Raw genomic sequence first — 25,046 nt, 5'->3', positions numbered from 1 at the left:
GCACACAACACCCACCACCCCCCCGCCCCCGCCACACACACACACACACACACACACAAAATCCCTCATCCTCAACTCAGCCAATCACAACAGACTTTATTGAAGTATTTGGCACTAACCCCCACACAGTTGCAGCCCTGTAGCTGAGGACACAGCCACTTGGCAACGGCACCAGGACCAATAAGTTAATGTAAAGGACGCTCTTTATGGGGGCCCATGGCTCAGCAGTCTCCTGGCTCAGACCAAGGAGCTCTGGGCTGTGGTGAGGATGCTGAGGGGCCAGGGAAACCATCATGCTCTGGGGAAAGGGGCTTAGAGACAAGCCTGAAGAGCACAGCATCCAAGCAGGGCATTCACACACGTTTGGGGACAGGGTTGGCCCAAAAGGGGTGGGGCTGCTGATGTGGTAAGAGCACAGGGAGAGAAATGCCAGGTGCATCCCTTCAGCCTCCCGCATCCTCCCCCAGGTTCCTTGATGAGCCATCCTGGGTCTTCCCTCGGCACCCTGTGCACTCGGCTACACTGTTTTCTTTCCAGTAGGGAGAACTGTGCCTCTTCTCAGTCAGGCAACAGAGTTCTTGGAGCCTTCTGCTGTATTCACAGTCCATTCCAGTCCAGGTAACATGGGGCAGAGAGTTCTGCACAGGTGAAGTCAGAACTCAGCTCTCCCTACCCCTCCTAGCCTCAACTCAGTTGCTTTCTCATTGAAGCAGGACCCCTGACCTGCAAGCAAAGAAGGCCCTAGGATGAGAACCCAGGGACTGCTGGGTAATCTTAGCACAGGCAGCTTCCTGACTTGCTCCCGTTGCTGCAGCTGGGATAATGAATGAATGCCCTCAAAGAAGATTCAGCATCTCGTCAGTGCTTGGGAGGGAGTATGCCCATGTTTGTATAAATAAGTACCTTCTCAGAGCAGAACCACAGCTGAGGGGGGAGTGGGAACTGTGACCCCCTTCCCCAACATGCCACAAAAGTGGTGCCTTTCCAAAACCACTTGTAAAGAATTGGTGTTTAGGACTATGATGAAAAAATGTTAGAAGGGCCAGGTGCAGTGGCCCACACCTGTAATCTTAGCACTTCGAGAAGCGGAGGTGGGTGGATCCTTTGAGGTGAAGAGTTTGAGATCAGCCTGGCCAAAATGACAAAACCCCATCTCTACTAAAAACACAAAAATTAGCCGGGCCTGGTGGCACGTGACTGTAATCCCAGTTACTCAGAAAGCTGAGACAGGAGGATCTCTTGAACCCCAGAGGCAGAGGTTCCAGTGAGCCAAAATCTTGCCACTGCACTCCAGCCTGGGCCACAGAGTGATACTCCATCTCAAAAACAAACAAAATGTTAGAGGGAGCAGTGAGTGGGGCTGCAAGCCCTTGAGACGCCCAGAGGTGGCTGTCAAAGGATGGCTGCTGTCCACTAACCACCAGTATGGGCCAGTCCCCAGCTGGACCCCCTGAGGCTACAATCTGTGATGCCACCGACTCAAAGCTCAGAAGTCTGGGGACCCACAGGGCATAGACAGGGCATAGTGACTGGGTCCCTAAAGAGGATTTATGGGGTCAGGAAAATAGCACGGTCTACCAAGACAATACACCACCAGGATATACTGATCTTTGACCTCGCACTTGGTGTGCATCACAGAGCACATTAGAAAGGGGAAAGGGATTCTCCCCCAGCCCAGGCCCAGGCACTCACAGACCTGGGACATGGGGGAGAGTCATGTGCATGAGTATGTACCGTATCCAGCCTCCAGCAGTAGTGGGACAGGAGGGCCGGGGCAGTTCTCCAGGGAAGTTCTTAGGACCAGAACACAGAGCTTTGGAGAACTCCCAAGGTGGCCCACTCTGCTTCACGTGTCCCCTGCCACTTGTCTTGCCTAAGGAGACAGATGCTGTCAGTCAGACAGGCAAGACCTTAAGTCCAGTAGGCCAAACTCTGGAGGGTAAAGCATAATCATATCACGGGGATCTTCAGGATGATCACATATATAAATCCTTAGGTCAGGGCTTCTGAAAAAAGTCGTGTAAAAAAAACAAAATAAAAAGTCTCAGCTCCAGGTCATCGGCCTGCGATGGGGGTGGGAGAGCTGAAAGAGGCACTCAGGGGTGGGGGGTCTCAGCCCACCCCCTCCGTGAAAGTCTTTTCCAGCATGGGGCACAGAGTTACACCTGGCTGATGATCTCTCCTTTCTCAGGTACAAAGACTTGCACAGGGGCCCCGTCAGGCGATCTCCGCAGCACACACACTGTGGGCACCTGCCAGGGTCGGGAAGGAGAGGTGGGTAAACGAACCAGGCAGAAAAGCGGGGACAGTAGGCACAGCTACACCATCCTTATCCCTTAGGGACACTGACCAGCAGCAGCAGCAGGCCCTGGCACTCAGCCCCTTCCTCCCCAGGAGGCTCTGTCCTTCAGGGATCCCCCTTTACACATTTTCCTCCAGGTTCCTTTGGGGTGTGACAGGCGCCCTGACCTCCTCCTCCCCACATTTCCTGCACTCACTTCTCATCACCCTGTCTGGCAGGTTGGGATGGGCTGGGTCTATCCAGCCAAGGACAGGCCCAAGCGTGCATGAAGGAAAAAGCACGTCAGCTAGAGGGCGAGGCCTGGGACTGGGGCCAGGGTGTTGCCAGGCCCAGGATGCCAGCTGCAGCCCAGAGTACCGTGGGTGGGGGAGGGACACGCAGCTGGGCCTGCTGGGAACCTGGGGTCTAAAAGAAGCAGCTTGTTGGTAACTTCTGGAGCACGTCCCCTGCAGAGCCCTCCGTACCAGGGAGAAAGAATGAAGAAAGGATTCCTGTGTGTGATTCCCCACTTCCAGAATGAAGAAATAGGGGCCAAGGAAACCAAGGCTGCCACCCTACCCAGTATCAGAGTGCTCTATCCTTTATACTGCCCCCCAGCCTGCTCCCTGGCCTCTGCAGCCCTAGATGATAATAATGTCACATATCTAGTGCTTGCCATGCATTGCTCTAATCATTTCTGCCTCTTGGCAGCCCTGTGAGACAGGTACTCTACTACTTCCATTTCACAGGGGAGGAAAGAGTAAGTCCAGAGGGGTTAAGTAACTTGCCCAGTCATACAGTTCGTAAGTGGCAGAACTGGGATTTGAATCCAGTGGTCTAGCTTGAGGGTCGGTGTTCTTTTTTTTTTTTTTTTTGAGACAGTTTCAAAAAAACTGGCCTTGTTGCCCAGGCTAGAGTTCAGTGGTGTGAGCTTGGCTCACTGCAACCTTCACCTCCCGGGTTCAAGGGATTCTCCTGCCTCAGCCTCCTGAGTAGCTGGGATTACAGGCGCCTGCCACCACGCCCGGCTAATTTTTTTGTATTATAAGTAGAGATGGTGTTTCCCCATGTTGGGCAGGCTGGTCTTGAACTCATGACCACAGGCAATCTGCCCGCCTCAGCCTCCCAAAGTGCTGGGATTACAGATGTGAGCCACCGCGCCCCACCGAGGGTCGGTGCTCTTAACTTTGATGCCACCGTTCTTCTCGGCTTGGTGCTGAGGAGGGGTGTCGGGGAGGATGCTGTTGCACAGGGTCTGGCCTCTGCAACACATTTCCTACTCTCCCTTTGTCCTAGACCTTCAAATGGACATTTAAGGGGCTGATTTGGATTGGATTTTTTATTATGAAGAGGCCTGTCTGCTTTGTGGATCATCATTTAGGGAGGGAAGAAGTCTCAGTATCTTCGGGGATCATCTCCGCCAGTGTATTTACTCTTGAGCTACACATGGCCGGCAAAATTAGGAGGTGCCCCGGGGAAGCCAAGAGGAAATGATTTTTTGGCCTGTTCTTCCTAGCTGGGGATTACCCGGCCACTGGGTTGCTGCTTCGTTACCTCCCTGCCCTTGGACTTGCTAGAATTGAGGCCCCTCCCCAGCAAGACAGCCCTCCTGCCTGGCCCCAGGGTCCCTCCAGAGCAGCCATACCTGTGTCCGGGGTCCCAGGGCTCGCCCGAAGCCCTCTCTCCCCAGGGGCAGGCTCCTGACGCGGAAAGCCCCTTGTCGGTCCAGTGAGTGGGGGCGGGTGCTCCGGAGGCGTGCGCGCTCGTGCCACCACTTGAGCTCCTCGGACACAGCAGCCTTGCTGAGTCCCCGGCCTGCCGGGCTGTCCTTCAGGGAAGGCGTCCGCACGATGCGGCTGCGGGAGGGCACCAGCCGCTGGTAGCGCAGGGGAGCGCCGTCCTCCTCGTAGGCAGGGCCCAGGGCTGCGCGGAAGGGCTCCCACTCGCCAGGCGGCAGGGGGCTCTCAGCCACCACCACGTACCGCCCCGCCGGGAAATAGCCAGGGGGCAGCAGCAGCTTGGGGTGGTAGACCGCCAGCTCTCTGCTGCTAGCCGGGCCCCAGGCCCCGCGGTGACGATGGGTCTTGGGAGGGGAGAGAGGCTGCAGAAAGGAGATGTCAGGGCTGCTGCTGCCAGGCGAGGTGGGGTGGGAGATGCTGGAGACATCAGAGCCACTGTCTTCTGAGCAGGAGTGGCAGGCAGCGTGCGGGGCATGGGGCAGTGGGGGCTTGGTTGGAGGAAAGCAGGAATCTGGCACTGTCACCGTGTAGTGAGTGGGGCGGCGGCGGGGAAAGGCGCTGCGCCCTCGGCCCTCCGGACCCGCCCGGAAGGAATCCACCCTGAAGAGATAAAGAGAGGCATCCTGAGTGTGGGAGGTTGGGGGAGTGGAGTTAAAACAGGTGAGTCCTGCTCTGCCTCAATGCCCAAGCATGGCCCTAATGCAAGGATCTTAGGTCAAACTTCCCAAAGCAAACCAACAATCCCTCTGCTGGGCTGTGTGGGTGCAAGGCACTCCCTCACTGTGTCCAGATGTGTTCCTGATGCATTCACAAGCTTGCAATTTGTATAAAGTGTGCTACATCAAATAGAGCATGAAGCTTTTTTGTGGGGAGGCGGGACGGAGTCTTGCTCTTTCACCAGGTTGGAATGCAGCAGCACTATCTCAGCTCACTGCAGCCTCCACCTCCCGGGTTCAAGCAATTCTCCTGCCTCAGTCTCCCGAGTGCTGGGGCTACAGGTGCGTGCTGCCACAGACAGCTAAATTTTTTTGTATTTTTAGTAGAGATAGGGTTTCACTATGTTGTCCAGAATGGTCTTGATCTCCTGACCTCATGATCCGCCCGCCTAGGCATCCCAAAGTGCTGGGATTACAGGTGTGAGCCACCACGCCCAGCCATGAAACCTTTTTTTTAAAAGTACTATATCAAGTACTTCCAGCTTAGGTACACTGTGTCCAATCGCATATCATCCACAGCATCTGTTCGGTAGGCACTGTCAGGTACTTGACTTGAACGTATAAAAGCTACCAATCCAGAGCAGGTGCATGCAGCCCAGGACCAGCAGGGGCTGAAATCCAGGCTCCACTTCACTCTGCCAATGCACCCACATATGGGGCTGTGTCCACCTGTTCCTAATCTGCACAGAGGCATGGTTTGTAAAATGGCCCTGGGAGAATGTAAAATATAAAATCCATTGGTTTGTGGTGGTGCATGCCTGTAATCCTAGCCACTCAGGAGGCTGAGGCAGGAGAATCACTTAAACCTGAGAGGCAGAGGTTGGAGTGAGCCAAGATCACACCACTGTACTTTAGCCTGGACATCAGAGCAAGACTTTGTCTCAAAAAAAATTAAAACAAATTCATTGCTCTCCTTGAGAGCAGTTGTCTCAGGCTGCACCCAGTTCAGTGCTGCCTGATCAGCAAATTTAAGCTGGCAGAGAATTCAGCAATGCCTTCATGATGCCCCAGCCCCCATATGGTATGGCCAATACTGCTTGTCAACACGCAGCCATTTAAACTATTACCAAGTAGCAGATGACTTAGAAAATAACATACAGTCAGGCCAGACGGGGTGGCTTATGCCTGTAATCCCAGCACTTTGGGAATCCAAGGCAGGCGGTTCACCTGAGGTCGGGAGTTCAAGAAAATAATATACAGTCAATTCTCATTATTTGCAGATTCAGTATTTGCAATTGGCCTGGCTGTTAACATTTATTTGTTTGTTTATTTATTTTATTATTGTTATTATTATTTTTGAAATGAGTCTTGCTCTGTCACCCAGGCTAGAGTGCAATGGTGCGATCTCAGCTCACTGCAACCTCTGCCTCCCAAGTTCAAGCAATTCTCCTGCCTCAGCCTCCTGAGTAGCTGGGGTCACAGGCATGCAACACCACACCCAGCTAATTTTTGTATTTTTAGTAGAGACAGGGTTTCAGTATGTTGACCAGGCTGGTCTTGAACTCCTGACCTTGTGATCCGCCTGCCTCGGCCTCCCACCATGCCCAGGCATTTTTTTTTTTTTTTTTTTTTTTTTGAGACAGAGTTTCACTCTCGTTGCTCAGGTTGGAGTGCAGTGGCAGCGGCACAATCTTGGCTCACTGCAAACTCCACCTGCCTGGTCCAAGTGATTCTCCTGCCTCAGCCTCAGTGTATGTCTTTTGCTTTGACTGGTGATTCTGCTGTTTAAAATGGCCACAAATATAGTACTAAAGTGCCGTCTACTGTTCCTCCATAAGGCATACTGGGAAAGGCCGTGATGTGCCTTTTGGAGAAAATACGTCTGCTAGGTAAGCTTCATCTGGGTATGAGTTACAGTGCTGTTGGCCACGAGTTAATGAATCAACAATCCATATTAAGTAAGATGTCTTTAAGCAGAAACTCATATAACACAAGGTTATATATTAATCAGTTGATGGAAAATGTTGTGAGCGAAGGCTCACAGGAACCTTCTATTTCCCCAAGGGCCATGGTTCAGTATTTGCTAATTCAGGGTTTGCGTCAATTTTATAGAATGAAACTACCACAAATAATGAGAAATCACTCTACGTCAACTGAAGAAGTGAATTGCCTATTGTCAGTGACTAATAATAATCTGCCAGCACCAAGAAACATGGCAAGGGTAGAATATGTCAATCAAGTTATGCAGAAAGACAAAACTAGGGTCTTTGGAAGAAAACAACTTGCTTCATGGATGGCCTTTGGCTTTGCAGGTTGCAGTGTAGTCTCTGTCGAGAGGTGCCCCCAAGAAAAGATCCTAAGAGAAGGCAAGGCACTAGCCATGTGTCACTCACGGTTGTCCCACCTGTGTCCTAGAAGCTCCCACCCTCCAACCATAAGCTCTGGGTGGGTCCCCCCTCTCTCTGGGGAAGCTGTTTCTTACCTCAGAGACTGCGACTGGCCCCTCCTGCCCTGCATCTCGGGGGTGGCTGGGGCACTGGTGCGACCCTGCCACTGGCCAGGAACACCACGGATGGGAACCACGTGGTAGGAGGCAGGCTCCAGAAGCCACAGGCTGGAAGCACTGGGCCCATCCTGTGGTGTGGTGGCCGGGCTGCTGCAAAGGGATTAGAGACAGGTCAGTGGCAGGAATGCCTCCATTCAGGGGCTCAAGAGCTGCAAAAGAATGGGGACACATTGGAAGAGGCTCCCAAAGTTAGTGTGGCAAACTGCAGCACCCCTGGGGAGCTGCTGGGGTGCACCCCTCCATCACACAGCTGCAGGAGCTATCTCCTTCACCTTTCCGCTCTTCCATCTGCCCAGCCCATGGCCATCCCCAGCACAGCTCCCCTCTGACTCCCAGCCCTCCCCTTCTCCCTTCCACACCGCATCCAGACCTGGACTCGCTCCAGGGCTCAGAAGACTTCCTCGGCTTCTCATAGGGATGGTCCAGGCTGGTCTCCTTCCAGGGGCTATTCTGGACTGGAGCCCGTTCCAAGCCCCCAGGCTCAGGTCCTGCTGGCTGCAGACCTTCAAGGGTTTGGGGTGGGAGAGGCCGAGAAGGTGGAGCTGGGGACTCTGGAGGAGGTTTTGGCACTTGGGATTCCTCTGCAGGAGTAAAAGAACCTGGTAAAGGTAGAGGCTGGGGGAACCGGCCCAACAAGAACCTCCACAAACCACAGCCTGTGCTGCGCTCTCCCTCCCATGGCCGGCTTGTGCAGCTGCCCCAGGCCAGGACTCCAGCCCTAGATGCTCAAACATGTTTTATTTTCCTTTAGGACTTAGTCCTTCCCTCACAGCCCTATTTTATGCCTTCCTCCTTCAAGAAGCCTCCCAGATTGACTCTCTTGGGCTCACAGTGCTGTACTTTCTAACCTTTGTTCCTGGTACCATGTCTGCAGTTATCTTTTGTTGATCTATTTTTCTTGTTCCTGCCATGCCCATATGGCCTATTTCCTTATTGGCTTGGGCACTCCCCTGGGCAGGACTGTAACAGCTTCTCGATCCACCTTGACCCTGGCATCCTCAGAGTTTATACACAGGGTTCTTAATCTTTAGACTTGTGTTTGCTCCCCCAGTGCTCCCTTCTTGTCAAAAAGGGCAACAATGATTGTGGGCAGATTGCTCTCTGGCTCTGACTGGTGCATCTTGAAATCAAACCCCAGGGTGAAGGAGGGACATCTGGGCTTCATCAGCTCTCTTGGAGTTCATCTTTCCTTTCCCTGTAAAAATAATGAGCTTCCAGAATGGGAGAAGATCAGCACATTCGCCATCTTCAACTAAGCATGTGCAGGGGCACATGGAAATTGACACGAGGTCCAAGAGGAAACCCTGAGCCTGGCACCCTTGCCTTCACTCCCACTTAAACTCCTCACCAGCAGACTCTGCCCAAATCCCATGGTCGTGCAGTAGGAGTCTAGCCTTGACAACAGTCCCCCGAATATCGTTCTCACCTTCCTCCAGGAGCAGCCCATCTGACAGGGAGCTGTCATCAGAAGCACTGAGCTCTGGGAAAGTCAAAGGGGAGAGAAGAGAAGGAAGAAATGAACAAACGGATATGAGTAACAAGCAGTCCTGAGCGCTCAGGCCCGCTCACTCCCGAAGGATAGCATTCGTTATGAGGAAATACCCACTGTGTGCTCAATACACACTGGGAGTGATTTTTGTTTTTTCCAGAGACAGGGTCATACCCTGTTGTTCAGGCTGGAGTGCAATGGTGTGATCATGGCTCACTGCAGCCTTGACCTCCCAGACTCAGGGGATCCTCCAACCTCAGCCTCCCAAGTAGCTGAGGCCACAGGTGCATGCTACTACACACAGCTAAATTATCTTATTTTTTGTAGAGAAGAGGTCTTGCTGTTTTGCTCAGGCTGGTCTTGAATCTCTGGGCTCAAGTGATCATCTCACCTTGGCCTCCCAAAGTGCTAGGATTATACGTGTTAGCCACTGAACCTGGCCCGGTTTAAACATATTACATAGAAGTAGAAAAAAATAGAAGGCAGAGGCTAGGAGATAGGAAACCTGATTTTAATCCTGACTCTGATATTAGCTATGCAGACTTGAATAAACCATTTCAATGTTCTAGGCCTCAGTTTCCCCACCTGTCAAAAAAAAAAAAAAAAAAAGGCATCCTCTTGCAGGGCTTCCTGGCAGTGGAAAGGGAAGACAAAGAGTCATTTTGGAAGGCCCATAGGGTAAAAAGAATTTCATGGCCAGGCGCGGTGGTTCAGCCTGTAATCTCAGCATTTTAGGAGGCCAAGGCAAGGGATGGCTTGAGCCCAGGAGTTCAAGACCAGCCTGGGCAACGTGGTGAAATCTGGTCTCTACAAAAAATACAAAAATTCACCAGGGATGATGGTGTATGTTTCTAGTCTCAGCTACTCAGGAAGCTGAGATGGGAGGATCACTTGAGCCTGGGAGGTCGAGGCTGCTGTGAGCTGTGATCATGTCACTGCACTCCAGCCTGGGCAACGGAGTGAGACCCTGTCTCAAATAAAAAAAAGAATTTCTCTCCAACTGTCGTATAATCGTCTCACATCACAAATACATTTCATTTGTATTACCAACTGCATTACCAACAAGAGCAACACGAAGTAAGAATTTTAATTTAAGATACGGTCTGGCCAGCCGGCCCCAGGGAAGGTTCTTGGTAATCTGGCAAGTCACCTGAAGGAAATGGAGTGTGACTTTTCTGCATGACATAGCAGCACTTGTTACCTATGAAGTCAGAGGGAACTCATTTTTGCTACTGTTCTTGAGCAAACTTAAGCCTTCAGATCTTTTCGTTTTGTTTTGTTTTGAGATGAAGTCTCACTCTGTCGCCCAGGCTGGAGTGCGGTGGTGCAATCCTTGCTCACTGCAACCTCTGCCTCCCAGACTCAGGAATTCTCCTGCCTCAGCCTCCCAAGGAGCTGGGATTATGGGCTCCCACCACTACACCTGGCTAATTTTTGTATTTTTAGTAGAGATGGGATTTCACCATGTTGGCCAGGCTGGTCTCGAACTCCTGACCTCAGGTGATCTACTCGCCTCGGCCTCCCAAAACGCTGGGATTACAGGCATGAGCCACCGCACCCGGCCAAGCCTTTAGATCTTAAGAATAAACCTGAAGAGACCTGGATAGAACTCACAAAACATTTTCAACTGTATTTGAGAAGGAAGATGAGGAAAAAGTAGTAATTGCTAATATTTCTACCGTGCCAATATATTTCTAAATACAGCACTTTATATATATTCATTTAGGTAATTCTCATAACCACGTAAGGTAGATATTATCAACTGCAAGTGACAGTTGAGGAAACCACGTTTCAGAGGAGTTGAGTAACATGGTTAAGGTTCTACATTCACCAAAGGTGGTTGAGTCAGAATTCACACCCAGACAATCTGACTGGAGCCTGCTCTTAACCACAACCCTTCATGGGCTCTCCCCTGTGAGCTTGCATCTCAGACGCATGGGTCGTTACCCAGGAAGTTTCAAGAAAAGTAAAAAGTTCCAACCATTTTGAAACCCTTACAACAGGGATTAGCAAACTATGGCCCAGAGACCAAATCCAGTGCAATCGCTGCTTTTGTAAATAACGGTTTATTGAAACACTGCTCTGAATTTGTTTATGTAATGTCGGCTGTTTATCACTGAAGTAGCAGAGCTGAACAGTTGTGATAAAGACCAAACAGCCCACAAAGCCTAGAATATGTACTATCTGGCTCTTTACAGAAAAGGATGCTAACCTTTGCTCCACAACATTTTTTTTTAAGATGGGGTGCTACCATGTTACCTAGGCTGGAGTCCAGCACCCAATCACAGCTCATGGCAGCCTTTACCTCCTGAGCTCAGTCAATTTTCCACCTCAGCCTCCTAAGCAGTTGGGACTACAGGTGCCCACAATCATGCCTATCTGATCTTTTTATTTTAATTATTGGTAGAGACAGAGTCTCCCTGTGTGTGACCCAGGCCGGTCTTAAACTCCTGGGCTCAAGAGATCCTTTTGGTTGGCCTCCCAAAGTGCTGGGATTACAGGCTTGAGCCACCAGTCCCAGCCTGCACCGCAATTTAATGAAATAAAAACTTTACCCAGCGCAGGTCTTAGATTTGTAGTGCATATGGTGCCAGGAGCTGGGCCTGACTCCTGAGTAGCCAGACAGCCCATGCTTTGCTTGGCTTACAACTAGCCATTGCTTTAGGGTTCAATTAAAGAGTCACCCTCTTATTGAATTCTGGTCTCCTGCCTCTGATCTGTTATGAAAACCTTGGGAATAAAGATTTTTACTGGGCCAGGCACACCTGTAATCCCAGCTACTCCAGAGGCTGAAGCAGGAGGATTGCTTCAGACCAGGAGTTTGAGACCAGCCTAGGCAATACAGCAAGATCCCATCTCTAAAATAGTTGTGTGTGGTTTTTTTTTAACTTGCTGGGTGTGGCGGCACATGCCTGTAGTCCCAGCTACTAGAGAGGCTGAGGAAGGAGGATCCCTTGAGTCCAGGAGTTCAAGGCTGCAGTGAGGTATGATCACACCACTGCACTCCAGCCTGGGCAACAGAACAAGACCTTGTCTCTAAAAAAATTAAATTTAAAAAAAAATTGCAGTTTCTGAGAGCTGCTCACTGTCTCAGCCACTGTCCCAACCCTGCCCTGGCTAAACGTCCCCTTGTCCCACTGCAGCATTGCAGGACACCCTAGGCAGAGGTAACAACACCCTAGGGGGAGGTCACAATAGAGATTATACTCACAAATGCTGAGCCTCCTCCAAGGCTGCGCTGTCCAACACAGTTGCCACTAGCCACATGTGTCTATTTGCATTAAAATTAAATAAAGTCAGTTCCTCAGTCACGCCAGGTACAGTTCAAATGCTCCGTAGCCACATGCAGCGAGTGGCTACTGCATTGGACAGCACAGATACGGAACACTTCCCTCATCTCAGAAATGCTCTGGAAGGCCAGGCGCAGTGGCTCACATCTGTAATCCCACCACTTGGGAGGCCAAGGCGGGCGCATCATTTGAGGTCAGAAGTTTGAGACTAGCTTGGACAATTTGGTGAAACTCCGTCTCTACAAAAAATAGAGAATTAGCTGGGCGTGGTGGCACACATCTGCAGTCCCAGCTCCTCAGGAGGCTGAGGCAGGAGAATCACTTGAACCTGGTAGGTGGATATTGCAGTGAGCTGAGATGGTGCCACTGCACTCTTGCCTGGGTGACAGAGCGAGACTCCATTTCAAAAAAAAAAAAATGCTATAAGGGTGTTGCTAATGGCTGGTGTTATTGGTCAACAAATGCATCCAAAGCGCCTATTACATTACACTGGTAGGTGCTGAGTGGCCCTCAGGGGTTCACCCTAGTAAATTAGCTCAATACCTGGCTGCTCCCTGACACTGCAGAGTATGGCTGATGACTCTCACCTGGCACAGGTACTGTCCCAAACTGAATAACCCTTGTATGGAGCCCAAGGGGGCAGCGTGAGTTTTTTTTTTGGTGTGGGTTTTTGGTTCCTTTGTTTTTCTCCCTTTTTTTTTTGAGATGGAGTCTCGCTCTGTTGCCCAGGCTGAGTGCAGTGGCGCGATCTTGGCTCACTGCAACCTCCACCTCCCAGCTTCAAGCAATTCTCCTGCCTCAGCCTCCCCAGTAGCTGGGACTACAGGCATGCACCACCATGGCTGGCTATTTTTGTATTTTTAGTAGACTCACTATGTTGGCCAGGCTGGTCTTGAACTTCTGATCTCATGATCCGCCCACCTCGGCCTCCCAAAGTGCTGGGATTACAGGTGTGAGCCACCGCACCTGGCTTTCCCTTTTTAATTCAAAACACCTCAGCTACTAAGAATCCCTCTTTACTTCCTCCTTTCTAGGAGGTCTCGGAAATTACTTGACCCCTTCTGTGCTCTCACAACAGGACTTTAGATCCCAGGGCCTGAACTTGGCAAGCGGGGTTGATACCTGATGCGACAAAGTCAGCGGCTACGCCGGTGTCTCTTCTCCACAGCCTGTCTTCACCTGGACTAAGTGCTCCGAGGTTTCAGAACCTCAGCCTCCTGACTCCCAGAGCCCCACGCCAATCCTGACTTGCTCTCAACTCCCAACAAGAAGCATTATGCATCACAATGGCAGCTTCGGGGTAACACTCCTCTTCCACCCATCATGGGCAGAAGCTACCAGCAACCCCAGCACTTGTGGGCAGAGGAGGCTGCTGAGCAGTGTGAGGCTGGAGAGGGAAACAGGAGACGCTGCAACCAACTGGCACATCTCACCATCCTGACCGCGCCCGCAAGCACAGAACAAGTTGGCCCTTAGGGGCTTCCATGCCCAAATCAGCAGCTACCTTTGAAGGTTGCTGTCAAGTCTGGGGATCCCTGTTGAGAGTGGAGTAAGGATGGAGAACTTGTCTTCCATTAGAGCCTCGGAGACTCCAGGCCAGAACTACTGGAACCAGACAGAAGTCTGGCCATTTTTCCTGGGTCAGCCCCACTGTCTTCTGAGTTTACTGGGTCAATGGTCACACGGAGGCATCTCCTCCTTTATCACCTACTCTTGGCTGCGGGAGGTGACCTGGATGGTGTATGGTCACACACTTTCCACCCTAAATTAGAGGCCATGGGTGGGAGCAGCGACTCCTGAGACCTGTGCTAAGATAACTCCCTGCCCGAGGCATGGGCCACAGGGCACAGGGACCAGCAAGGGCCTTCCAGCTTCCCCCATGGGCCACAGGGCACAGGGACCAGCAAGGCCTTCCAGCTTCCCGCATGGCCACAGGGCACAGGAACCAGCAAGGGCCTTCCAGCTTCTCCCATGGCCACAGGGCACAGGGACCAGCAAGGGCCTTCCAGCTTCCCCCATGACTGTTCCCAGATGAGGAGCAGTCTTAGCAAAAGGCAAACACGATTTGCAGGGATGGAAGCTTGAGAACGTGCGTGAAGCAGCCGCTCTCCAAGCTGGGGCCGAGACCTCTGAGTCCAATTCTGCTGCAGGGCCACGACTCATTCCCTCCTGGTTCCCTCCCAGGCAACCAGGGAGGTCTGGGCCTCATGTGAGACACCTGGGGGCAGGGCTAGGTCATGGGCCTGCAGTGGTGGAGCCTGGAATGGAGAGTGGCAAGTCCTGATCTGATAGGCTGGTCGTGGGTCAGGACAAAGGAAAAGTCACACCTAAGGGCTCAGAACCACCTGCTGGAAGCTAACCTACGCTGGACACACTGAGGTGATGTGGCTGGACCCTGGGCGTCGACAGCTCACTAGGTGCCCACGGCCACCAGGCTCTGGGCCAAGGAGCTCAGGATTGAACCACAGACATCAGGAGGGCAGAGAGCACACGTGGAAGGATCCCACCCTTGACCAGGGTGGTTGTAGATACTTAAGGGGCTGTGGGGTGTGGCATCAGTGCTACTGGATTTCATTCTGAAACAATTCAGGGATCAGTAACGCATAGCGATGGTCAACCCCTTTGCTGCCTAACTCAGGCCAGGGGACTGCGCATCAACTCAGAGTCTCGGGCTCACGTGAACCCCACACTGCCCTCACCCAGATAAGCCATCGCCCTGTGGGCCTGGAGGGCAATGGGGCTGGCCTGGGCCACCCAGTTGAATACACCTTGGATTCAGCTCAGGGTCAGCTGAGAAATACCTCTGCCTACACAGTCTCTTGAAGGTAGCGTATTTTGAGGAGGACGAGGAAGCAGTCGAGTTTTCTAAGGAGACCGGGGAGAGGGCCTCACAGGATGGGGAAGCCTTGCTGAAGCTGCAGAGTCAGGATATGGTGGAGGTGAACCCAAGAAGTGGCTTTACCCAGCAGGGGCCCAATGCAAAGGCGGTGGCACAGGGCTGTGCGCCCACCATCCCTCAAAAGCTCATTCAAGGGGCATGGCCCATGGGCCCTTGGGCCAGCTGGCTCACCTCGGCCCAGGGGGAGCGGGGCGGCGGGAGGGGGCTCGCTGTTGCGCCGCTGCTCGAGCAGGCAGCGCTGGAGCTCCTGCAGCTTCTTCTCCTCCTGCAGCATGGAGTGCTTCCGCTGCCGTCGGGCCTGCCGGCTCAGGTTCTCCTCCAGGCACAGGCGACGCGCTGCCTCTGTGATCTGCAGCTGCAGGGCCAACTGGCGCTCCAGGCTGCTTAGGGGGTCCTGAGAGAGGAGGCAGGAGTGAGGCTAGGGAGAGGCACGGAGCTTGGCGGCTCAGAGGGTAGAAAGCAGCCCTGACACAGGGCTCCGGGTCCCAGCCCTAAGCCTAGAGGACAGAAGAGAGGCAGACAGCAGCACCCATGGTCAGACGTGGAGCAGAGGGTGGAGCGGTGGGAGGAGCCGAAGAGCAAACTTGTCAGCCTGAAAAGCTGGCATGGGCACCCACCCACCAGCCTACCTGCTGAACTGGGCAGGCTGGGAACCCAAGTGGGATACTTTCCCTCCTGACCCCAAAGGGTGGGGCAGGCCATCCCATGGGAAACTATTGCCATTGATGCCACGGGGCAGGGCACCCAGGGCCTGACTGCCCCCACCTCCTCCAGAGAAAGGAGGACAGCCCTAGGGGCCAGAGTAACCTGTCTGAGCAGGCTATTGCCCACTGGCCTGGTGGCTGGCGCTCTTAACTGATCTTCTGCCCACTAGGGCCAAACCCCCAGTGTCCTCCCTTGAGCTTCCAGCTCTCGGTTCCATGGTGGCACCCCTTCTCCATGGCCATTTGGGCTACACATTCACAGTGCCCCTCACCAACACACAGCCAGTGTGAGGGAGTGGAAGGGAGCCTGCCAGTGTACCGGGCTGAGGAGCGGCGCCTCAGTGATCAGCCTTGGGGATGGAAGGGTACTGGCAGCCCCTCGAGGATCCTCACCTCCCGGTGCAAGGCCCAGTCATCCAGTTTGTAAGCTGCTCCAATCCTGCGGCGAACCTTGGGGGCTTTTTCCCCTGGTTTGAGGGGATACTCCGGTGGCAAGGTGCCTGTCAGCTCCTGGGGAGGAAGCAGAGTCAAGCCAGGCCCTCTCCACCTGCCCAGCCTTGGCCACTGGCCCCTGCACTGCGTGTGCCTGCCTTCCGCAGATGCCCTGGTACAACCACCCTCCACCCATCCCATCCCATCCACGCTGTCTCTCCCATCTTAAGGCTCACTCTGCACCTCCTCCCCTTTCCCTTCAGACCTCCTTCTGATCGATGTGATCAGAAGCTACACTGACCTGGATAAAACACTCACATGCACTTATGTCTACACAGTCCCTCTGCAGCCCCTGAGGACCTCTGTCCTTTGTGCCTGGGACACCACCTGGGTCTGACTCTTCTCCATCCAGCGAGAGGTCAAACACTGCGTCATGGGGACTCTGGGTCCCAGCCCCCAGCCTGATATCCAAAATTCCCTCAAGAATGGGGGTCCCTCTCCCCAGCCCCTGCATCCCCAAACATGGCTCCACAGGTCCTCAGATGAACCCCATGCTTGTGTGTGCTGGCTGGTGCCTCACCGCCTCCCGCAGGCAGAGTCTCCTCAACTCCTCCAGGCAGGCCTCCAGCCTTGCCTCCAGGGCCCTCTGCTGCTTGTGCACTGCATGGGTCAGCTCCTTCATTGGGGAGACTGGGCTGTCAGGGCCTGCAGGGGTGGGGGGCACATGCTCAGGGAGGTTGAGGGTGGAAGCCTCCTCTGTACTTGTTGACCACCCTAGGGGAAAACACATGTATACACACACACACACACACACACACACACACACACACACCCTCATGCCTGCCCACAAATTACAGGCTGGCTGCTGTGGCCTGCATCGCAGCCACAAAACACCACTCTGCACAAAGGCACAAATGTTATAGCTCAGAAGGGAGGGTTGTCCCACCAGGTGATGTACAGTGGAGGGTGTGCAGGGAACAGAGTTCTGCCCATGCAGTCCTTCCCCCAGTCCTCCCTTCTTCTTCCCCGTTTTCTTCTCCTTCTTGTTCCTCTCTCCCTCTCTCCCTCTCCCCACTACCCCTCTCTCTTACACACACACAAGCCTCTTTCTTGTCCTCTGTCAAGACTAGGCCAGACTAGGCCCACAGGTCTGGCCAAACAGAGAGGCGAGACCTTCACATTGCCCCAGTGAGATTTTTCAACTTCTCAATCTCGGCTAAAGGAACACTGCAGATCCCTTTTCCAGATAGAAACGAAACTCCAGGCCAGTTTTCTCCAGGGAGGAAAAGTTCACATGTCCCTGAGGCTCCAGCACTTCCAGAACCTCCCCCTCCTCCCAGCAGAGGCCTCTCCCTCCCCTTCCTCTCAACCCTTGGGAGTCTCAGCCCCACCAGTCCTAGAGCCTGGGGACTCCGGACTCAGGAGTCAGGGCCAGGGACCAGGGCAGGGGGATTTCCCCAACACTCACCAGACTGCAGGATGATGCCGCTGTCGGTGTCGCTGACCTCATCCTTACTCTCCATGGTGGATTTCTGGGAGGAGAAGACACAGAGCAGGGAGGGGGGACACCGTGACCAGCCTGGGCCAGGATGTGTAGGTAGCCTGGAGTTTTCCCAGCTTTAAAGAGAAAAGAGGACAAGAACAAAAAAGCTAGATATGAACCCTCTTGCTTACAGAAAGCTTAATAGATGCTTGAGAGCAGGGGAGTGGAAGGGAGGGCTGTACTTCAGGAACCAACTAGGGCGGGAGATTCTGGCACTGGGGGTGCCATGTGAGAGAAGGGGCTGTAGCCTCACCAGCAAACCCTGTTCTCAGTGGGCTGTCAGAAGCCCAGCCTAGTTCCCCTCTGGGCCAAAGTCCTCTAGGCCGAAGGAGATTGACAGCAGTGGCAGCCACAAGAGCCACTGGAGTGGGGAAAAGGGCAAGAAGGAAAAAAGCAGAGAAGATAAAAAGGAAGGGGACAAAAAAATGGGGTGGGATGACAAAGAAAGGAGGAAGGGGGTCCAGCATGGTGGCTCACGCCCAGCCCAGCATTTCTGGAGACCGAGGCAGGAGGGTTGCTTGAGCCCAGGAGTTCAAGACCAGCCTGGGCAACTTAGAGCCCATCTCTACAAAAATAAAAATTAGCCGGGCGTGGCAGTGTGCACCTTAGTTCCAGCTACTCAGGAGGCTCAGGCAGGAGGATTACCTGAGCCTGGAGAAATCAAAGATGCAGTGAGCTGTGTTTGTGCCATTGCACTCCAGCCTGGGGAGCAGAGAGACCCCGTCTCCAAAAAAGAAAAAAAAAAAAAGAAAGGAGAAGGGGAAGACATCATCATCGTCATGGGACACAGCTATTCTCAACCCAAGAACCTAGGAGGTGTGAGGCATGTCCTACTGACTCAGTGACCGAGGGCACTTCAAGAAGTAGCTGGGCGCTGGTGGGAAGGCACATGGCCAAGAGTCTGGTCTGGGGCCTCCAAAGCCCAGGACGCCTGCTCTCTGAATTGGCATCCCAGACTCTGAACTTTACATCTATAGACACGTGCAGCCACTCTATGCTAGAGAGCTGTCCCAAAGCCCTCAAACAACTTTCAAGCTGCCAGTTACTCCTAGGAGACCCTTTGAGGGGAATCAGCCTGGATCACCAGAGGAGACGCAGGGCTGTGTCCATCAGGGTTTCCAGGAGTTGACAGGTGGGGGGTGAGCAGTGACTAGAGCAGAAGCTTTGCAAGGACAGAGAGGAGATCACCTGCTCCCCTGCCTGCCGCGGGCTGGAGAGCACTTGGGTGGTACAGGTGCCATCCCACTGTGTCAGCTCAGCTGGGGACCAGTCACCCAAATAACACCTGTGCCCTCTCCCTCCTCACCAACCCACACTCCAGACTGTGGTCCCAACTGGCCGGGGCCTGGCAGCTGCTAGCTGCGGCAGGGGTGGGCGGAGCCCGTGCAGGCGGTCGGGTCTTGGAAAGAGAGCCCAGCCACCTCCTCACTGAGTCAGCCCATTGAGCAAGAGTCCAAAAGTCCTTCCGAGTTTCTGTCTGGAGCCTATCCTGCCTCCTCAGAGTGCGGGGCCGCAGGGTGGGGGAGGTGAGCTCCACCCTTCTGCAGGCAGCGAACACAGCAAAAAAGTCGGCCTTGGGAAAGCTGGTAACAAAGCAAGGCCCTCAGAGAGAGGGGGCTGCTGCCAGCCGGTCCCCCGGGTCTCCCAAGATGCCTCTCACCTACCAAGATGGAAAGAGCAGGACCATCAAGAACTTTTATAGACCTACATAAACAACCACAGGCAGCAGCAATCAAACACACAACCCTGAAAGCAACATGTATCTTGCACTTTGGAATTTCAATTATCCAAGGCAATCTAGAGAATGCATGGGAGAGGTTTGGTTTTTTGCTTTTGTTTTTAATGTTTATGGGAGGCCTTTGCAAACATGCCAAAGAGAAAGATTGGCCATATATTCTGGGACCCTACCCTGCCAGGGTACTTAGAATGACTGTTAGTTCTGCACTGTCCATCTGTCCCAAATTCTATCCCTCCTAGAGATAAGAACACAGCGAAGCAGGCAGCTCACCCCTCTTCCCACCTACTCTAGCCATCCTCCCACCCTCCCCAGAAGCCAAGGGCAGGCTGCAGCCACAGCTAGGAAGCAAGGTGGTCTCCGATAGCACGCTGAGTGTGTCTGCTTTGGAAAAGAGGAGGAAGCAATGTGGGAGGGGAAGCCATTAATTAGTCATGCTTGCTAATTAATTATTAACCACTAAGTAGTTCCCTTGGAAAGTTGGGCCAACTCAGCCCCTGCTTCTCAGGGGCTCTGAGACTGTTGCAGTGAAGCAGGGACTTACAGGGACAGAGGGGTACCTTGGCTCGCCTCGTGTCTCTGCCAGCTTCCTCTTGTCCGAGCTCAGCCCAGTCTCTCACTGCCAGGGTCAAAGGGGAGGCACTGATATTCCCGGTGGTCCCAGGCTGATGCTGGGTCCCCTCAGGGATGACTTGTCGCCCCAAACAGAGCAATGAGAGCAGCATTGGAAGCCCAGAGCCGGGTTGTGGTTTCAAGGCTCGGTTCTGCTGCTGTCTGTGCTCCCTCAGGGAAGCCACCGGGCCTCCCTGCGCTTCCTTTCCTCCTGTGCACAGTGTCTAAGGCCCTTTCTAGGACCCTGGCCTGAATCTGGACCTCTTGGACCACATCAGGCCAAGAAGAAAACCCACAGAGCCACAGCAGACCCCCACATCTGCCTCTGCCAAGGGCGCCCTCCACAGCTATAGGGAACCTCCGAGTCCACAGGTGAGGGCGAGGGCACCGCCCCCACCCAGGAGGCTGTGAGTCTTAGGTGTCTAAGGCATTGCTTTTAGATAAAGGCAGTTCAGGTGACATCCCTACCCCCTCCCCAACACAGGGATCCCTCCTGGGCCTCTTCAAGCCCCAGTACTGGGCCCTAAGAAGCAGCCCACCCGGCTGAACAATGTCTCCAGAAAAAGGCAGAGGAGACCAGAAGGGGGACAGAGGGAGGGAGGGAAACTCCAGAGCACCTTCCCTCAGGCAGGGCCATGGGGGATCCTCCTGTATCCCAGGTATCCCCCAAAGCTAGGTCTCGGGCCTGCCTACCCCCGCTCATCTCTGCTTACCCTCTCTCTGGTGCAAACTAAGGCCTGGGGAACCAAAGGAACAGGCTCCAATCCAAGCCCACCAGCACCCCCTGTCATCCCTACACCCCAGACATAGCTGGGGGTGGTGAGGGGTCAGAGGGGGTTGATGGCCACTGCCTGGGCCCCAGCAGTGCTCTAGCCCAGCCTGCTCTCAGCCCCAAAGACCCGTTCCACCTACCCCGCCCTCACCTGCTTCTGGGCTTTAGTCCAGGAGTTCCAGAAACAGCCCGTGCTCCCAGTCAGGGGGCGCAGGGGCCTCGCATGTCACCTCAGGGTCTCCCAGGCCACAGGCCTGTGCTCTCCCTCTGACCGACGGGGCTGCTGGCCGTCCCTCTCGGCTCACCTGCCCACCTTGCTGTCCCTCGCAGGCTGCCGGGCCAGGGGAACCAGATTACTTGTTATGACTTGAGTCAGAGGGGAGGAGCAGGTGAGCAAGTCCTTCCCTGAACTAATCCCGTGCAACTGGTGCCGGCAGGCAGCTCCTGGGCCTCTGCACTTCCGGGGGGCGGGAGGGTAGCAGGGAAAGAGGGGCTTCCATGGAGGAATCCCCGAAGAAGAAAACAAGGGTCATGTCTTCGTGGCCTCAAGAGACCTTAGTACAATGTTCTGACCGGTGAGGTACCTGAGTACCCTCCAGCCCTGACCCTGGCTCTCCCTGCCTTCCTTTGACCTCAGTTTCTCTTTCCAGAAATCAAGGCCTGTTAATTCCCACAAAAGCAGGGTGAAATATTCACTGTCCATTGAAAAAACAAGTAGGAAATTTACAAACTGACAAGGATGGGTCATTGCTCTTCCCCATACACGGAAATGGAGACCAAGCCCTGGGTTTTGTCTCTCTCGAATGAGGATTTTAAAACCTCAGTGAGGGCAGCTGGAATTCCAATATTCAGAAGCTCCACAATCCTAGAGAGGATCAGGCTGTTCTTTTTATCCCAGACATTTTCCCCTGGGGGTATCAAGGCCATCAAGTCCCTGTTTATTATTTACATCAATCCCAGACCAACGCATGTTCATGGGGCAATGACAGGCACTGACCTGGGATCAAGTCCTGTTCCCTACTCCACAGGAGGTCCACTGTGACCCCAGACCCCAAGCCCAACCCCCCAAACGCAAGGCCCCAGAGACCAAAATGGAACTTATTTCCTACAAAAAAATAAGCCTCAAGGTCTTCCATCCCATCAACTCCCAGGCAAATGGAAAACTGGAATCCATTTCATAGGGAAAAGCAGAGCTAAAGCTGACTGTTACCTGTCCCCAGCATGGAATACACAGGCTGCACCCCTCAAGTCTGAATCCCACCCCACCACTCCCTTTCACCCCACTCCCTGATCTTCCCATCGTTCCCCACACCGAGATTCCGGTGCCTCAATATATGTCTGGATTGCTTCCCCTTCCCCAGCCCCTAAAGAGCCCTGCCCCACTCCCCACCCCGAGTGCAGGGATGACAGAGGAAGTTTGCTTTCAGCAAGCATCTCCTGTGGGGCAGAACTCATGGGGCTGGAGTCCGCCAGCATACCCCACTGCTCCTGTGCACACACCCAGCACACCTTCACATTCCTGTACACACCCACTTTCCAAACAATGCTAGCCCCAGAGTACACCAGGCTGACCACCTCATTTTCTCCCCAGGCTAAGGCTGAGGGGCCCTAACAGGGGACAGATCCTCATCTCCCCACCCCATGGGGAGCTTGTTCTCTGGGTGTCCCAAAGAGCCTGCAGCACTGCCCTTCCCCCAGTCCTCCACGACACACAGTCCCTCCCCATCGAGGCTTGGCACTTTCTCCAAAAGTCAGAGAGGGGTTGACTCTGGATATAAGCGGCCCTTCCTCCGCCTTGCCTACCCCCAGCTCCAGGTGGGGGTTGGTGGAAGTTTCTAGAATAGGTTCATAGCTCACATTCCTTAATGCATAAAATAAAATTAAGAAAATCACTTTGGCCGGGCGCCATGGCTCACACCTGTACTCCCAGCACTTTGGGAGTCTGAGGCGGGTGGATCACGAGGTCAAGAGATCAAGACCATCCAGGTCAACATGGTGAAACCCCGTCTCTACTAAAAATACAAAAAATTAGCTGGGCATGGTGGCACATGCCTGTAATCCCAGCTACTCTGAAGGCTGAGGTAGGAGAATTGCCTGAACCCAGGAGGCGGAGGTTGCGGTGAACCAAGATCGCGCCATTGCACTCCAGCCTGGGTAACAAGAGCGAAACTCCATCTCAAAAAAAAAAAAAAGATCACTTTAAAAATCAATTACATAGAGTTCTAAAAATATAGCAATATATATGCTTCTTTATTAACATTACGCAGGGTCTAGCACTGGGTAATTTCATACAACGGCTGAGTGCAAACAATATTTCAAGACAGCCATGACTGCCATGTGATCCTAAACTGTTAATTCTATTAATGGCAAAGTCACAGGTACTGCCAATGCTACTGTCATTTGTTGTCTTATCAATAACTAAAGGTGACGTTAACATCTGTTAAAGGTGGGTGAAAAACAAAGATATACTTTTTTTCCTCACCTGGGTTACAAGCCCTCTGAATGCTATCTACTGATGCCTAATGTCCCCCGCTCCCCCCACCCAATTAAGAATCCCTGCCCTCAGGTAATCCACCACCTCTGACTTCAGGGGAGGTTAGTACAGATGCTCAATCTCACTGTTTGCCTGGATCCTTTGGAAATCTCAGAAACGCCTTGCTCCCCCAAATTCACACTCAATATTTCCTGAACCTGCAGAATCTGAGGTCTGGAAGGGAGCTGGCAAACCTACCCTCCTGCCAGGAACCCCAGGAAGCATCCCTGGAACTCTCTGACGGCCATGTCATTCAACTCAAAATACCGATGGTGAAGTGGGCACTCCAGAGGCCAGCTGAGTCTGAAACAGCCCGCACTCCAGCCAGGCCAGGGGGTCAGGGGACTAATGCCCCAGCCCCAAACCCCAGAGCGCCTTCCAGACCACCAGTTGGTGAGGAAGTGGCATTTCCTTGCAAAACATTGCAGTACTTGGAATCTCGTCTTTGCAGACAAGAGCCCTTCCCCAGGGAAGATAAACTGGACCTCTTTAGCGTTTTCATCTCTTAAGGAAAAGTTCCAAATCAGAAAACTCTTCCCCAGCGCTGTAGCCATCCACTCTCCATTTTTTAAAAGTTCCTTCTTTTAGCGTCTTCTGATAAAACCAGATTGGAAGTTAAAGCAAGGGCCTGGTCCTACCATCTTCACATCCTCAGCAGCTCCCAGCAAAGTACTCTCAGACCCTGCTAAAATCTTACTTCATGAATTAAGGGATCAATGGCCAGCTGCTAGAGCCAACAGTGAAGAGGAAGGAGCGAAATAGCCCTGGACCCTCCAGGCAAGATGTGGGGGAGATGGTTCCTCCGCGGTTTTATTACTGGCCTCTGCTCCCGGCCCACTAGGAAAGGTGTTCGCCTCCACTAAGCGAAGGTGGAGTGGGCTGGGACAGGGGAACTCCAAGCCAGTCTGGCATGCGCCCTGAAATGAGACCTCTAGGCGTTCTCTAAAAAGCCCCTTTGTCCTGTCCACCCTGCTCCCCTCCCCCACCGCGCCCTCCACATACAGGCTGGCCCAAGACTTTGCTCCTTTTGTTTGGCTGCTTTCTGGCTTCCAGGAACCTGGCCAGGAAGATCCACAGGCAGGAAGAAGGTCGAAGGAGAAAGGTGGAGGGGCTGGAAGTGTGCATTTTTGGTAGAAGCTCAGAATTCCCGCCCCCTTGATAAAATTACCCCATTCCCTGTAGGGCACCCTCCGCTGAGGCTGAAGACCGTGGGCTCAGGGGCCCGATCCCTCACCCCAGTTCACCCGCGCTGGGTGCCCCTAAGTTTTCCCGCTTACCTGTCCCATGGAGCACTGGCGCCGCCCGCCTGCCCCTGCGCCCTCCGCTCCAGCCTCGCAGCTTCAGGACCTGTCCGTCCAGGCCATCCTCCCTCCCCCCGAGCCTCCCCGCGGCCTGCCCTCCCCGGAGGTATTTCATTTAACTTCGGCATTTGCAGCATCCCAAATGTTAAAGATCCCAAGACATCTGTCCCCTGGGGCGTACCAAGGCCCAGAGGAAAGAGGGGAAGACGCAAGGAAGGTCTGGAGAGTCCGATCCAAGAGTAGGGGCGGGGCTCCGCGCGGGGGTGAGGAGGTGCCCTTAGAGGTCCGCGAACGGGGCGGGCAGCCGCTCCAAGGGAGAGGCTGTCCCGTTTCTCCCGCGTTCGGACGCCCGCGCGGCGGGACACCCCCGGCGCCTCCAGTTTCCGCAGCCCAGGCGGGACGAGGCTCCTCTCTCGGTCCCAGTGCCGCCTTTCATTCGCGCGCTCCGGCCTGGCTGGGGCGTTTTCATTCCTGGAGACCCCCGAGTGGAAAAA

The 25,046-nt window shown here is 53.7% G+C and overlaps 1 protein-coding gene across 6 annotated transcripts; it reads right to left on the bottom strand.

The window, feature by feature from the left end:
• Nucleotides 1-76: 76 nt before the first annotated feature.
• Nucleotides 77-24,793, bottom strand: INAVA (innate immunity activator). Of its 6 annotated transcripts, none has more exons than XM_002760627.7 (10): nt 24,529-24,793; nt 17,525-17,673; nt 16,637-16,761; nt 16,018-16,134; nt 15,092-15,314; nt 8,669-8,722; nt 7,613-7,823; nt 7,159-7,332; nt 3,927-4,620; nt 77-2,252 (listed from the first exon to the last, which is right to left on the bottom strand). In XM_002760627.7, exons 1-10 carry the CDS (start codon nt 24,687-24,689, stop codon nt 2,160-2,162), a joined length of 2,001 nt encoding a protein of 666 aa, XP_002760673.5. In that variant the 5' UTR covers nt 24,690-24,793; the 3' UTR covers nt 77-2,159. The 6 variants fall into 6 exon arrangements, with proteins under 6 accessions (XP_002760673.5, XP_054104307.1, XP_035136558.1 ...); XM_054248332.2 differs by having other exon boundaries at nt 24,734-24,793; XM_035280667.3 differs by having other exon boundaries at nt 17,525-17,588; nt 24,529-24,760.
• Between the last annotated feature and the right edge of the window lie 253 nt (nt 24,794-25,046).

This window comes from Callithrix jacchus, chromosome 19, assembly GCF_049354715.1.
Source record: "Callithrix jacchus isolate 240 chromosome 19, calJac240_pri, whole genome shotgun sequence".
NCBI classification, from domain to species: Eukaryota; Metazoa; Chordata; class Mammalia; order Primates; family Cebidae; genus Callithrix; species Callithrix jacchus.
This window is presented reverse-complemented; position numbering and strand designations above follow the sequence as displayed.

Bases quoted from the DNA above. Each gene is read 5' to 3' on its own strand.
- INAVA (XM_002760627.7), bottom strand. From the start codon at position 24,689: ATGCTGCAAATGCCGAAGTTAAATGAAATACCTCCGGGGAGGGCAGGC. The intron at 16,135-16,636 runs GTGAGGCACCAG...CTTCCTCCCCAG, and splicing joins GACTCTGCCTGCGGGAGGCG to GAGCTGACAGGCACCTTGCC. The intron at 2,253-3,926 runs GTATGGCTGCTC...CGACCCTGGCAG, and splicing joins CCCTGGGACCCCGGACACAG to GTGCCCACAGTGTGTGTGCT.